This window comes from Perna viridis, chromosome 1 (assembly GCF_037379345.1).
Source record: "Perna viridis isolate PV_CMFRI_1.1 ecotype Kerala chromosome 1, ASM3737934v1, whole genome shotgun sequence".
Taxonomy (NCBI): domain Eukaryota; kingdom Metazoa; phylum Mollusca; class Bivalvia; order Mytilida; family Mytilidae; genus Perna; species Perna viridis.
The window spans coordinates 38,363,092-38,378,995 of record NC_142445.1 but is presented as its reverse complement, the minus strand read 5'-3'; the positions used below and the strand labels follow the sequence as shown (position 1 = coordinate 38,378,995).

At 29.8% G+C, this 15,904-nt stretch overlaps 1 protein-coding gene across 4 annotated transcripts in view; it reads right to left on the bottom strand.

Moving 5' to 3' along the window:
- Positions 1–6,656: 6,656 nt before the first annotated feature.
- Positions 6,657–15,904, bottom strand: part of LOC148628658 (suppression of tumorigenicity 18 protein-like) — a 28,710-nt gene continuing 19,462 nt past the window's right edge. For 2 of the 4 annotated variants that reach the window (XM_088591766.1, XM_088591793.1), the window contains 7 exons: positions 14,604–14,630; positions 12,195–12,395; positions 11,770–11,916; positions 11,149–11,211; positions 8,589–8,699; positions 7,890–8,050; positions 6,657–7,065 (listed from right to left, as the gene is read on the bottom strand). In XM_088591766.1, the coding sequence (XP_088447892.1) occupies positions 6,683–7,065; positions 7,890–8,050; positions 8,589–8,699; positions 11,149–11,211; positions 11,770–11,916; positions 12,195–12,395; positions 14,604–14,630 (1,093 nt within the window). In that variant the 3' untranslated portion in view covers positions 6,657–6,682. The remainder of the gene's footprint in view (positions 7,066–7,889; positions 8,051–8,588; positions 8,700–11,148; positions 11,212–11,769; positions 11,917–12,194; positions 12,396–14,603; positions 14,631–15,904) is intronic. The other 2 variants (XM_088591785.1, XM_088591775.1) reach the window with 2 other exon arrangements.

Here is a 15,904-nt window from a genome sequence, read left to right as displayed (position 1 = left end):
TTATGAGCCCCTTAAAATACCTTGCAAGAAAGTTGGCTAACATGCTATCTTGTTTCTCGGATAACAGCCATAAAATACAAAAAAGTAATACATGAACTATGATAAACAAAGAAACGAAGAAGTTTAAGTATACATGTATTGCTATTCAGCTTTTCTTCCATTAATGCATTCTGTACATATTTCATATACTTTTGTGTTCGTGTTTATGTTCAACTAAGTCACTTTGAACAATATGTTTCTATTCCTAGGTATCACCAGCTTGGTAAAGTATTAAAGATAATGGCATTTAGTTAAAGGGAAGTAACTTCTGTTTTCTAAATTAAATGGTATCACTTGCCAGTGTAAGTCATTAATAAGGAAATTCCCAGTAACACCCTTTTCAAAAATGTTGGAATAAACCATTTTTGTCAAAGTAAATACAAGTTATAAATAAATGTAAAGGGCGAAAAAAAAAATGAACATAAAAAACTAGATAAACTAAAATTTTTGTATTAAAGGTTCCATAATTTGACCGAGAATAATAAGGTAATTCATTGGAAAGAATGTGCAGAAGAACGTGTAGATTAACAAGTGAGTGGTATTTGTTCCACATACAAGTTTAAATCTTCAAGCATTCTTGGCACAAGTGATCATATTATGTTATTCATGATTGATTGTCCTATTTATTATGTAGATTTTCTTCATAATTGATCGATATTTTCAACATGAATTTCAAATTCTATGATTGGCAGATTGATATCAAAGTTGTGATATTTTGGCGGGAGAAAGTCTGAGAGTGAAATTACCAAACTTATTTCAAAGTGTGAATTATAGAAAATTTATTACACTGGAAACATTCGACAAAACACTGCTATCTATATAACAAATTGCTGTAATTGTTATTTGTTATTGTCCTTTTTAAATCGATATTTCTTTTTTCTTGAAAATAAAAGCTTTATAGTTGATAAATTTGATGAAGTCTTACATATCTCCCACAATCTCATTTTTAATTTAAAGAAAAAATGAATTTTCATGAACTCAGAGATTCAGTTTGATGAAGGAAATGAAATCTTAGTGCGAGACTTCGAAATAGTCTTCAGTAGATACATTTTAAACTGAATAAATTCCATTTCTTTGAACAACATTGTTATAAGCTTATATATTTTATTTAAATTGCTTCAGCTACATAGCCAGAGAAAATTTTCATTGATCTCAGTCTTTTGTGACAGTTAAGTAGCACTCCAACTAAGAATCATGCAAAATGTAATGCATGGTTGGAAAGCCTACTGATATTTATTTTTGATATTATGTTTAAAATGCTTTAGTAAACAAAAATTAACATTTGGTTTTTCATATAACCTGTGCTCATAGGAGATAAACATATAGAATGCACTGTAGAATTCAAAATTAAGGGAGATAACTCTGTGAATGACACTCAAATACAATAGAATCTATTGGATTTTCAATGTTGATTATATCCTAAGAGCAGGCAGATTTGAATGAATAATTACACATTTCATATTATAGACCTATAAAACAACTTGATTACAAAAATAAAAATATGTAGCCTTTTTTGGGGTGTATCACCTTTTATCAGATTTTGCATGATTCTTACAAAGACAGCTACTTAATGCTGCAAACAAGTGACTAACACTGTATAAGTATCGGTAGCTTTTTCATGATTCAAGACGATATTTTAGCGAATTGATTTTGAAAAGCCAGGTATCAATTTTTCATTGGTTTAATAATGCTGATATCTTGTTTTGTACAATATGGGTTGTATTGTTTTTTTTCTGTTAAATCTGTTGTTCAGTCTTAGTAGTTCATTATCTCAATGAAAAATTGTTAAACTGGGAGAACCAAGCTTGTTTAATTGAATTTTTAATTGACTTAAGCTAGAATCACATTACACCCATAAAAAAAAATTCCTTTACTTAAATGCCAATATATTTTCATTATTGTACAGGTTTGACACAAGATGTACATGTTGTTCAGTGTATTGATATCATGTGATAAATTTGTTACAGTCAATACTTTTGTGTGATGTCAGAATTTGTTGACAAATTATTAAAATGATTCACACAATGTATTTTTATCACTGCCCTTTGATTATTTTTCATTTCTCCACGGTACAGGCAAATGCTATTTTACCCCTACAATGTATGTGGTTTGACTTCTGTTCCTCCATACATAAAGGTGGCATCAATTTAGAAGAAAATCTTGTCAACCAACCTCTAGCATTGTTAGCCTACTGGTACTGTACTATCTTTAAGAAAAACAGGGATGTAAGGAACATGCTTACAGAACCCAAATTCTTTATTATACCCCACACAACAAAGTTTTTGTGGTATAGTTTTTGACTTGTCTGTCAGTATGTCACAAATTGTTGCTTGGATAGCGTCTCCAGTTTTTGACCAATTTCATTCAAAATTTAATGAATGGTTAATAGCACTAAAATCTTGGATGGTATTGTTTTCACAGTAATTGTTCAAGGGGACCACTTTTTTGTGGAAAGGGAGGTGCTGAGTTAAATTATCAAAGGCTTATAGCACCTAAATTTGTTTACCAATTGCTTTTAAACTTGGATGGGATTGAGTTCACAGAAATTCATTAAGGTTCACCACTCTTTACACAACAGCAAAAAAATTGAAATGGCGCTGTAGACACTTGGAACAACAAACAAAAGAAAATTTGATATTGATTTTGAGGGTTATGGTCCCAACCATTGAAGAATTAGGGGCTAAAAAAGGGGCCTAAAAAAGCATTTCATAGAATTTAACTGCATAACTCAACTAAAACCGTAGCAATGTCTATGATATTGTTCCGCAATACATGTATTCTACACAACGATGTCAGACTTGGATTATTGAAAAAAATACAGGTTGAGAATCTGCAACAAGACTTTGACTACTTAGACTTATACTAGACGGTATGTACCGAAAGACCTTTAATTTGAGCATGGACTCATATTGGACAAGCAGCTCTTAATCTCTCGAGCAAAATACTCCTTAAACCACAATGTATATAGACTACGTTTCATATGTAGATTAGGCATCATGTGCATGAAGGAAGTTAATTACCCATATTGTCCCATGCCCGCAAAGGGAATAATCCAAGGTAGTTACAAGACAAAACCATGTAAGCTCAATGGATTTTGGTGCATTCTGTAGAAAGGTTTGACACTGTTGTAGATGTGTATGAAGGTATGCAATTATTGACAAATGTCTGCAAAGAGAAATAATCCACCTTTAAGAATCTTGTAAGCACAACTTTTCCTAGACAGCTTAATGGATTTTGATGAAATTTTAATAATTATATATAGATGTGCATGAAAAATAATAGGTTCTCACACAAATCTCAATTGAAGACCTAGGATTTCTACATGTGTGAGAAATTCCGCCTTTTGACGTGTGGAGCCTAGTGGAACAAGTGAAAAGGTGAACGATTTTTCTTGAGAAATTAAATTCTTTATATCAGCATACATGTATACCTTAGTAACTGTACTAATGTTAGAAATTCTCCTCCATTGATGTCTTGAGTGGAAGATCCTTTTTTTTTCATTTTTTTTTTTTCATTTATATTGTGGGTACAGGTATGAATCAGACCTACATTGTTTATTTACCCCCAGTACGTGGTTACTGTTCAGTATTGGTTTACAATAGTAAATTCATAAACTGGGTAATAACTTTTTCAAGCTTTTATTTCTTAAAAATATTGCACCTTTCTTGACAATAGAAAATGTTAAAATAACATACTAGGTAATAACAAATTGGAATAAATTATATAACAAAACATTAATATAAATAAGAAGATATAAATAAACACTTATATAGTAATACTTCACTTACAACTGAAATGTAAATTGTAAAGTTAAAATGGACAAAACATCTACGACTATAATCACAATACAAATGTAGGGAATGTAAAATGTAAATTTTTTATAGGCTACTTGCACACATATATAACAAGAGTTTCAGGCGGTCTGAAGTGTTCATCTAAGAATTGAATATTTCATTGGCATGTTAAAGCATAGACAGGAGCACATTTTCAATAAGGCATGCTAATACTGCATGTGAAATAAGCGCAACTGATTAACACATTTACATGCAATGAAATATTAAAATCATACAATTACATTTGATAAATTTCTCAAGATTATTTTAATTCACCTTTATGTAAGCTTCTGTGTTGTAAACACCATTTCCATAAAAAAAAATTAGGCAATACATTGTAATCAATAAAAGTATTCTGTTAATTGTGGGTGTGGCCTATTTAAATAGCTAGAATTGTGTTTCATCAACACATGAGGCATCATTTATAAAGCCAATAATCCAATGAGATAAACATATTTTAATGGTATGCTTAGTAAATTTTATTATTAAGATTTAACCTTTCAAGGGCAGAGGTCTATAACCCTTACCAAATGGATAAATCTACACATAAATACAAAGTCATAAATAATCAATAAATATAACTCTGGATATGCACAAAATCAGCTCCCAATTAAAGGTTTTGTTTAGATGGGCTGTAGACACTTGATGTTTTGTTTACATTAAACTTCAAATATATTCATTTCAAAGCAAATGTCTTAGCTTCATCCATCCTGAAGCTATCAATTTCATTTTCAATTTACTTAATTATCAAGACATGTGTACATCGTCTATCAATGAACTTTCATCAAACAGGAAACTGTAATAGTCGTCTTCAAAGCATTTCATGATTTAGACCTCAAATAACAATATAAATCGACAGAGGAAAATGCCACATGAAAGAAGACATGTAGTATACTACACATCTTCTTCCAATATAAAACAAAATTTGTAGTAAAGACATATTAGTATCTCCTTTCAATTATCAAAAACACTTCAACAATAACTCATACAGCTTTTCATAGATAAATACTACCAGTAGTCTCAATAAGCTTATAAAGTAATATATTTTACAGAACCCTTTTCATATTTTCAAAACTGTTATACTGGAATGAACTTAATAATAATCTGGAATGATCCAAGTAGAACTAATAATAATAATAAATCACTGTCCAGGGGACTTCAATGTTTGAATTACAGTAAATGTACAAGTATTTACTAATAAGCATAATATTTTTTTCAGACTGTAGAATAAAACTGAGTTTTTTTTCTTGACAATTTCTATCCTGAATTTCCATGTAGCACTTTACATTTCTTAACTTACCTTAAAAAGTTTGTAAAATACTTCATATGTAAATGAAAGTTTCATTGCACTGAAAAATCTAAACATTTTTATGCCCAAATTTTGATATAACAAGAATAGGTATGGTGTATATGTCAAAGAGACAACAACCCCACAAGAATGAAAATGTGAGCCCAAGGCCACCAAATGGTCTCCAATGAACGACAGACAGGTCATATTTCTTTCAATATAATGCAGAGGCTAAAAAGTAGATAGGCTAAGTTTTCTAAAGATAATAAAATTTTTCTTTGGCTACATCCGTGGAAGAAACTGATCGATGAAAATAAAAACCAATGAACTTTTTCTCATTACTGACTATGTTAAAAGAGAAGCAGTAATCATGAACATTACTTCAATACACAAAAACATTAAAATACCACCAAAGTTTCAATCACCTATAAAAACATTTATTTGTATAATCCCAGGCATCTAATATTTTGTGTCTTTTCTAAACTGACCTAAATTTCTATAAATATACAATAAGTGCTGTTTTTTTGGCACAGAACTGTGGGTATTTGAGCAATAATGATTATAATACAAGGCAATGCAAATTTAATTCTATTGTTCAAAGCTTAAATTTGAAAAGTATGGGGCACGTTTTTCAAAAAAAAAATTAAAAAAAAACCATGATCAGGGGACTTTCTACATGATACAATATTCTTGAAATTTCATTTTTATTTCAGCACTAATCCAACAGAGTTAGAAAATGAAAAAAAAGATACAAGAGAGGGCCTTAAATCAGAGAATTTCATTTGCATGGCTTTGTTGAGCAAAGATTAAATAATGTCTTATATAAAAGTCAAAAATAAAGAATCAACACTAATTTTAAGACATTGTTGTATTAAGACTGGTATATAACTGTTATTTTAAGAAAATCCATTTATATATCTAACAAACCTTGTAACATAAAGAGCTCCTGCTAAAATCATATCCTAATACGGGAAATTCTTATTCACTAAAAAGTTATATTCATTAAAAATAAGTATGGAAGATTACATGTAATCATATCTATTTCAACTCTATTGTAAATGTGAGATATAGCACCTTGTAGTAATCTAGAAACATATGATTTGTCCCATTTTCATACTAAAACTAAAAAAATTACGGTGTTTTGGACTTTGAATTGCTGTTTGAACATACAATCAATTTCACTTTGGCCTTTTGATGCAAAGAAAATACATGATTTCTTAAAGTCACTAAAATAATTGCTTTTTGTATTAAAAAGGTAAATACAAACACATACAACAAATATCTAGCAAAATTTTAGTCCTTTACAATGATACTCTGATATGTGAAGTTATACACTGCATGCCTAGACAAAATGAAAAATAGCTAAATATAGACTTTTACATAAAATATATCATGACTGCATTTGCAGCCAATTAATCTAATGGCATGTAGTAAATTTAAGAAGCTACTTGCTTCAAAAGCAATCTGGGGGAAGATGTTATTTTCTATAAAAAAAGATAAAAATAAACAAATAATAAAGCATCTATGCGACTTTGATTTCTGAAACAGCAAGATTAACTGGACCACTTGCTACAACGCTGCCACTTGTATTAAAGCACAATGTCTGAATCTGGTTAATACATTCTTCTAAGTTGTCCTCATTTATTATAGAGGTATTCAAATGAGGAAGATTAATTTGAGACAAAACAGACAAAATTTGCCTCTTTAAGGTTGTGGCATAGTCGCCTAACATTTTTGTTTGTTCTTGGATGGCATTGTTTTCTTTCTCTTCTTGCAGGGCCTGATTCTCCAAGGTAATGACCTCTGACCTCATTTTACTGATTTCCTGTTCCAGAGCCATATTAGATTCTTTAATCTGTGCTATGTCTTTGTCTAGTTGTAGTAGTTCTTCATCATTGTGTAGATCTGCATAAAGAAATTTATAATTTCCTTAACAATCTAAATACAGAATGTTAACATAGAAAAAAACTTCAAGATAATTCATTGATATCAAAATACTGATTTTTTTTCTTTTTTAAAGGTTATTACAAGAAAAATCAACTTTAATATTTTCTTTTACCAGTAATTACCATTTAAACTTGAGAATTATTATTTAAAACATGAAACTTTACTTTTTGTCATCCTATGCTTATACCCACAGATCTAAACAAGAGTTGATACTGTACAGCAAGTAAAATTGCTTACAAAATGCAACTTATTAAAGTGGAGCTTCAAACCAAGCTTGAATCACTAATCATTCTTATCAATGGGCTGAAAATTTTGCAATGAAGATTTTCACAATCATTTACTGAAAAATTAATTCTGTTGTTGCTCTTTTAAGATAAAAATCATATAAATTGTGTATTGGCATTTCGATTGAGTCCTTTGATTCAAGTGAGAGATGATTGTCGGTTTTTTCTCCACAATGCAGATCTGAATACAAAAAGGAATTTCGTTACATTAAAAAAGAGCATATGTAGACAGAAAAAAGACTGTTCAGATGGTTTGTCTGCACCATAAATCACTTCTATCATTGGCAGTGTCTGAATTTTATATGAGTTAGTACTGAATAGAATGGATATTTAAAAGATCTAAATAGTGGTGTTTATGGATTTTCTTCAGTTCATGTTCATTTTATGCTGTGCAGTGCTTCCTCTTTCTCTATGTCAAGCTTAAACATATAACAATTTGTAGTCAACAATGGTGTAATATTAACGATATGAGCAACATTGCAAGTGGAAATCACACACCTTCTCCATTCTGAAGTTTTGTATGTATCATTGTAAGCTCTGCAGGACTAAGTTTAGCTTTTTTCATAGCCTGTGTGGCTCTGGGACAACCAGATAAACTACGATGTGAAAGAAAACTTCCATTGGAATGTCCAGATCCATCACAACCTGGGGTGGGGCAACTGTAAATAGAAAAGAACTTAAAAAGATAATGGATTAGCAAAAAGAACTTATAACATTTTCTATAAGACTTTAGTACCATTATCTTCTACATTATGTTTATACTATGAAAACTACCTACAGACTGATACATTGTATTACAAAAGATCTTCTCTTTGAACATGACAGGGTGAATTAGTTGTTACTGTTGTAGTTACAGTGTCTGTCTGTACATCTCTTTTTCATGAACAATGTGTGGTCTATTAAGGTAACCTGAGCATATGGCTTTTTGTTTATATTAACATCAAATATTCAGATAGCTGTTTCCACATTCAAACTGACAAAATTCTATTTGAATACTTCAAAATTAAAATTGCATTAAGCTTGATGGGAATTTCTTAGGTCTGTTAAGATATAATTCTGAAACTATTTCTCAGAATTTGTATGCACTACAGAAAACCAAATCAGTTGAAAAATTGACTTATTATTTCGAAAAATTATTTTATAAGAAATTTGTTAAACAAAGATTTGTAAAACTCAAAACATACTTCAGGTACTTACACTATACCATCCATTTTGAGAGATTTTGCAAGATCAGAATCCTGGCAATCTAGACTGGCTAATAACTGTCGTTGTAACTTATGCTTATTGGCTAGAGGGCAACCAGAGGCACTGAAAGGAATGAAAGAGGTCAGTATGAAGGAGATGAAGATACGAAAAAAATTTCCTGATACTTCAAATTAAGAAATTGTTGTGTGCACTTACAGTTACAGTTTTGTCTATACTAGAATGCAATTTTAGTTAAATGAACAAAAATTATAATTATAAAAGCATCACAAAAGTTTCTAAATTTAAAGTAGTTTTTATAAACCCACAGAACTTTTGAAAGATATATCATACAAGTATAAAAGCTAACACCACTAAGAAACACAATCCTTTCAAACAGACACAAAAAGAGCTTAGTTGAAACAAAGCAATATGATTTTTATTACCCTGCAGAAAAACAAAACTTACTTCCCTTGACTTCAATTAGCATTTTAAGGGGGTGGGGGATAACATATTAACCCTTTTAAAGAATTTTTAAGGTAATTCTATAAAACAAATGGATACATATTTATACAAAAGCTGCTTAAAATGAGGGCATTATCATGATAAATTGACTTTCCAGGGCAGTGATATTGCCTCTAATATTGATAATGCTTCAAGCTGGAGGGCAGTTAATTTATCAATAATGCCCTCTACATATACAACTATTGTGTTTGTTTCATTAAAGAATCTGAAGTGCACATTGCTGTGAAACAATTAAACACACGTTCATAAATACCACAAAACAATGTTTTAACCAAAAAGTATACCTAACTCATTCTTCTCAGAATTGAAATAAATATAATTAATTATAGGTCATAAGTTCTTTTTTTTTTTTCTCTTCCGGGCGTTTAAGTTAACTCGTGACTAAATGTGTGACCCTTTCTGTCACACCTGAATTATGAACCGTTTATCTGCAATCTGCAAATACTGTGAAGGTATCAATGGTATCCTTTTCCTGGATGGATCAAATCATGTATTAAGATTCCAAACAGCATGCAAATTTTCAGTTAAAAACATAGATGGTGAACTGGCATCCATGAATAAAGAATGAAATGTCAACAAACTATTTAACTTCTATTCATGAATGAAAATTCACAGTAATACATCAATTAACATAAGATTTATAATGATGAAAAAGCCTTCAAAATATTGCAATGAAAAGACATATTCTACAACACAAATTTGTGATAACAGATAAAAAAAAGAATGTTTTTTTGTAACTCAAGATTTGGTGTATATACATTTTGCCACTTTATTTCAGTTAAAACTATATTTAGAAAAAAAATTGAAAATATGCAGAATAAATATTCCATAGTAATTTCTATGAACAATTTTATGCTGAACAAAAAAAATTTCAATTATCGATAATTACTATTTTGAGATATTTTTCATTTTATTTCACACACCAAATCTTTAGTGCTAAGGCATTGTGCATCAATCTATACAAATATAGGATAATTAATTTTTACTTAATTTAAAAGATATAAGACATTGAAGATACTTAACTTATAGCATATCCACTGATGATGTTCAGAGGATAGAGGAAGTTTTCTTTGATATTAATGACAAAAACCTAATGAACTAACTTAATAAATTAGACAATTCAGAAGGAGATCCAGCTAAGAATCATGCAAAATGTGATACATGGTTGAAAAGCCTACATATTTTTATTGTTGATATGTTGTTTAAAATGCTTAAGTAAACAGAAAATTAATTATGGCTCTTCATAAAACCCTTGTTCATAAGAGATAAAAATTACACAGAACGCACTGTTGAATTTAAAATTAAGGGAGATAGCTCTGTAAATGACACTAAAATACAATAGAACCTATTTTTAACAAATTATCAAAAATAAAAATATGTAGGCTTTCCAACCATGTACCACATTTTGCATAATTTTTTGCAGGATTTATTTCTGAAATGTTTAATTCATTAACTAAGAGCAGAAGCAGACAGATTGTAATGATAATTATAAATGTTATCATATAGACCTATAAAGCAACTTAAAAACAAAAATAAGTTGCCTTTTTTGGGGTGTATCATATTTGACAGAATTTGCATGATTCTAACAAAGACTGCTACTTAAACTTTCTATTAGGCATAGATTCTACTACTTATGGCATGACAGAAAATTTGTATCACCTTGTCAATTATTCAGTTATAATAACCTAGGGCAGTTCATTGGGTGGTTGTCATTTAAGGAAGTAGACCTAGGGTAAATGATACAACTCATAAAAATCACTGGAATGTTTGTATACATCAATCTCATGTAGGCATCTAAGTAACTTGGGTTGATTTTATTCTGCTTCAAATGAAAGCTTGAGAGGCTTTGATGAAATTTAATATGATACAAACATATCACTGATTTCAAGAGTTATGTCCCTTACCCTAGGTCTCCCTCCTTAATCGAGGGAAGACAACTTCATCCCCTGCCTATCATCATTGTATGTACTGTAAGATAGTGCAAGATATAAGGAAACAACATTAAGTAAATGAAAACAACATTAATTTAATTGAGACACCGATGATGTACCTTCGGTGTGACAAATATTTTCCTGTCACATGACCTGAACCATCACAACCTGGTATGGGACAGCTGAAACAAATTGTCAATGTTTACATATTTGGTAAACTAACATTTATGATTTTCCCAGTAGTACTTTGTGATGTTTACCCAATTATATCATCATTCTTTTAGTCTTCAATCCAAACTTTAATGTAAAATAACTGTCATAAGCTCCTTCAGAAAAAAATGCTTCGCAGGACACAGCTTGAAAGACTACAGAAGTTGAACCCTTAACAGTTGTGGAAAGTGTGGCCAGACCATTTATGCTTGACAGATTTTTTAAAATTGAGATGATTAGACCTTTGATGCAGAATAAGAATTTGAACAGAATTAAAAATGACTGGTACGTATAAAAAAAAACCAAAACTGATGGAAAGATGAAAACTACATCACAACCTTAATTATCTACTTAAAAAGTCAGATCAAATATTTAATCCAGCTTTTCTCAAGTTATTTTTGAACTCTTTGCAATCTTCCACATTGTGAGTGCATGGGTGTATTGATAAGTAAACTGAAGCAAAGGAGAACAGTTTACTTTTATTGGTTAATTTTTTGTTGTAATTTGATTGTTATTGTATTTCCAATTACCGTAAAGGTTCTTCTTCTTTCCTTAATTCACCATCTTTTCCCATAATCTTCTTAAGTTTGGCAGCCCTAGGACACCCAGACAGACTGCGATGAGAAGCATAGTTTCCTGTCACATGACCAGAACCATCACAACCAGGGGTAGGGCACCTATGAGAAAATTCCGATTGTACACACAAAATTTGAAAGAAATTGCGTTCTCAGTACAACAGATATGTTTCTGTACCATTATAAAAAGTTTGCTACAAGTACACAAAACATCATGGATATTCTTGCTTGTATCAAACAGCTCAATCAATCCTATCATTAGCAACACTGTTTATTTTATTACTCAGTTCTGCAAAGCATTCAAAATTTGTACTTCATGCATTTGAATTGTAAGGTCTTTTGTGTTTTTTTTTTTACCAGAACAACAATTGTATACTCACTTAAGATCAGCTTGATTACTTGGTCCAATATTCCTATCAGCCAATGGACATCCTGATACACTTCTGTGTGAAGTATAGTTTCCAGTTACATGACCTGTCCCATCACAACCTGGGGTTGGACACTGAGAATTATCTCCCTTGTCAGGACAGTCAAATGGATCACCCCTAGAATCTGTACTGAATTCACTTGGACTTCTTGACCTGTTTTCAATAGTTTAGATGTCAGAGTACCATTAACTGTGTATCAAATTATGAGAATTTTTTACTTTTCCATTTTAAAGTTTTAATTTGATGACATAAACTCAAATTATCCAAATAAAAGTAAATGGATTAAATTCAGAATTAATTTTTTTCAATTTCACATCTCTGAAACAATTCAAACATATCTGATTTAAATGTGAAAATGTGACAATTAGTTTAACTACTGACATTTTCACAAATATCAAACTGTACTTAAATAAATTCGTCAGATACACTAAAGTTCAGTTTTTCTCATTCAGTCAACTTAAAAATTCTTATATTTAACACCTTTTTTTTAAATCAAGTTAAGAAATCTTTATCAACATGACTATGAACCAGTTTTCCACAAAGTGACATGCAAACAACAAATAATGAAGACAAAACAGAGGATTTCAATTCCATTTTTACAACCTATCAGATGAAATTAACCTTTTTTTTAAATTAACTTGTTTCTGAATCAATTTCTTTCTTTCTAAATCAAACTAATATGTAAATGATCCAAAAATTAAGACACATGGATAACTATCTAGTGGATGAACCATGCAATATGATTGAGCAAATAAATTAAGTCATATTATGTTCTAGTTTTTATTTACAAAATAAACAATAAATTAACAAATAATATAATCTTTAACAACATATTACAGCAAAAGTAAAAACAGATACTATTAGAAATCATAAACCACCCAATCATAGAAAATTAGAGAACTATTTGAAATTAAAATTCAATTCAATCATTTTTTAAAATTTTATGTTTACAAGTGATACACAATTGTTTTGAAATAACCAAGATTTGTTGCTTCAAATTAAGATAGTTTGGGCTTTTAACTTTTTATTTATTCCTTGTTGCTGAATGAAGAAATAAAAGTGCATTGACTTGACAAAAAAATTTTGGTTTGGACAAGTGAAAATGCTCAGCATAGCCTTACATTTCCTTCTGGTTCTAAGTTTCATTTGTATATTGGTATTTATGTCAAATCATGTCGTTTTTATTGTCTATTTATTCTAGATTTATTTCATGTAGCTTAATAGCAAAACTTATACAAGAAAAGTCAAATTTAGATGTTTTCCATTGAAAACAATGACATATGAAATGTGCAAGATTTTTTTCTCTTCTTGCCAATTTGATTTGCTGTAAGAGTGCCTCCATGGATCAATTTAACCTCAAGAAAAAACAACAGGTTTCTATTTTTGAAGAAAAATACCACCATAATAACAGTAAAAATAACTACTAGTATAGAATATTTTTTTAAAAATAAAGAATAAATATTTATCATCTAAAATACACCAAAAAAAAACCCAACATTTTAATAAAAACACAGATCCAACCTGGTAGAACTGAATTACCAAAAAATATATTTTAAATACCACTTACATTTATTTTCTTACTATGAAATATTGATGTTCTGGGCTTATTACTTTCCTAGTTTTTCATGATTTGATCAAACAATAAATTTGAATTAATCATCTATCTTATTGTAACTTAGATGCACAGTATAAATCCACACAGTAAGAGAGGAATTCTTATAAAATGACTTATAACTTCAAACAATATATTATTACCCTGGGCAATTCAGAAGCAAAAGTAGTCTTTTTAATCAAATTAAAACAAGAAATAGCACTTGTTTTAATCAAATATAAAGACCTACCCCATATGTAAATGAGAAAACAATACACTCCCCTATGAATTATTTCTTATATTTCACCTTACCAAAAAAAAAATATTAATACTTGATGGCCTTATGATCAAGGGAAACCCTTCCATTCCTAATGCTGGAAAAAGAATTCTCAACACTAAATGCAATACATATTTACACCACATTCTAATCTGACCCATATATAATGGTCCACAGAATTGTGGTTTAAATTCAGGAAGATTTCATAGAGCATTTCTGTACTCATCATTACAAAAAAAGGGTAAAGAATGAACTTACAACCTGATCTCAATCTACCAATAACTCATCAAGCAGAGATATAAATAGTACCTTGAAAGTAAGTTAATACACAAAGACCAATCATTATTTGATTATAATCAATTGGATGTTTCACACATTTGATTATCATCAAGCTGATCACTGGAATTCTAATACCAAGGAAACAAAGAGAAAAATTAAAAGATGAAGGGATACAAAGCTTTACAACATCGATAAATTTGACAAGAAAATTTACCTCTCTGTATTTAAATCCTCATTTGATCTGTAAAAATAAAGTCATAAGATCATTACAAAACAAATGTTTCAAGAATGAAAATGATAGTTGAATTATTTGCTTTACTTAAATCGTCCCTGAAATGACCACGGAATTGTAGATTTTTTTATCTTCCATAATTTGAGGTTTACAGATCAAATATTTCAGACTTAAATCCAGCTCACATACTAGGATCATGACAGATCATTTTTATGCCATATCAAGTAAATACTACATATAAACTTAACAATTTTCACTCCTCTAGAAATTAAATATATCAGATTAAAAGAATTATATATACAATTCTGATCTTTAAATAATAATAAATGCCTGCACTTACAAATATGAAAATGTATAAAATACTATAAAAAATCTAGAAAAAGGGTGTATCTAAATAGGACCAGCTTTTCTGTGACATACATGAACACTTGTCTTTTCAGGATGCAAAATTGGACAAAAATTGAAAAGTAGAAAATACAAAATTATAATGGTCCCTAATGACAATTAGAAAAAGAAATGTTTATCTCATAAATTTCTCTGCCAATTTTACGAGTCAGCCTGTAAGAATCAGGCAAAAAGAGAAACATGGTAGGAATAAAACCCCCACCATTTTGAAAGTTGCACCATCAGAATAAAGGAAAAAGACATGATTTTCCATATCACTTGGGTAAATCAAGTCATGATTTCATTGAAATGCACCAATAACAAACATTTCAAGGGCAGATAACTCTGTCCAAAACCTAATTTTTCACACATTCTATTGAAAAATTTCCGAGGAAATCAAGAGATGCAGAGATCAATAATGATCTTTTCAAATAGAGAAAGCAACCTTGAGGGAAACTTTATTGTCAGATCGGTGGGTTTTAGACGTGCATGTTCCTGATTTTTTCCCATTTTGCCAGACTCTTTCAAAATAATACACTTTAAAAGTACAATTATACGTGGGAATAACCTACTCGATGCAATATCAATTATTTGATCATCGAATAAACATTTTAAAAAGGTTGATCTTAGAATATAACACCAAAAAAAAAAAAAACTCACTAAATGCATTCCTAAACCTAAAAGATACTATCTAATTCTATAGAAACTGAACATCTACACACCATGTGTTAAAATATAGTACCATGTACTACTGTACTGCCACTAATGAAATCACCATTAGCCTTCATTAACAACAAAATATAACATGAAAGTTACATTAATTCTCATGCTATTAAGACAAAAAAAACCTATAAGTAAAACTATTCTTGCATTAATACCAAATGCTAAAATTAAATGCT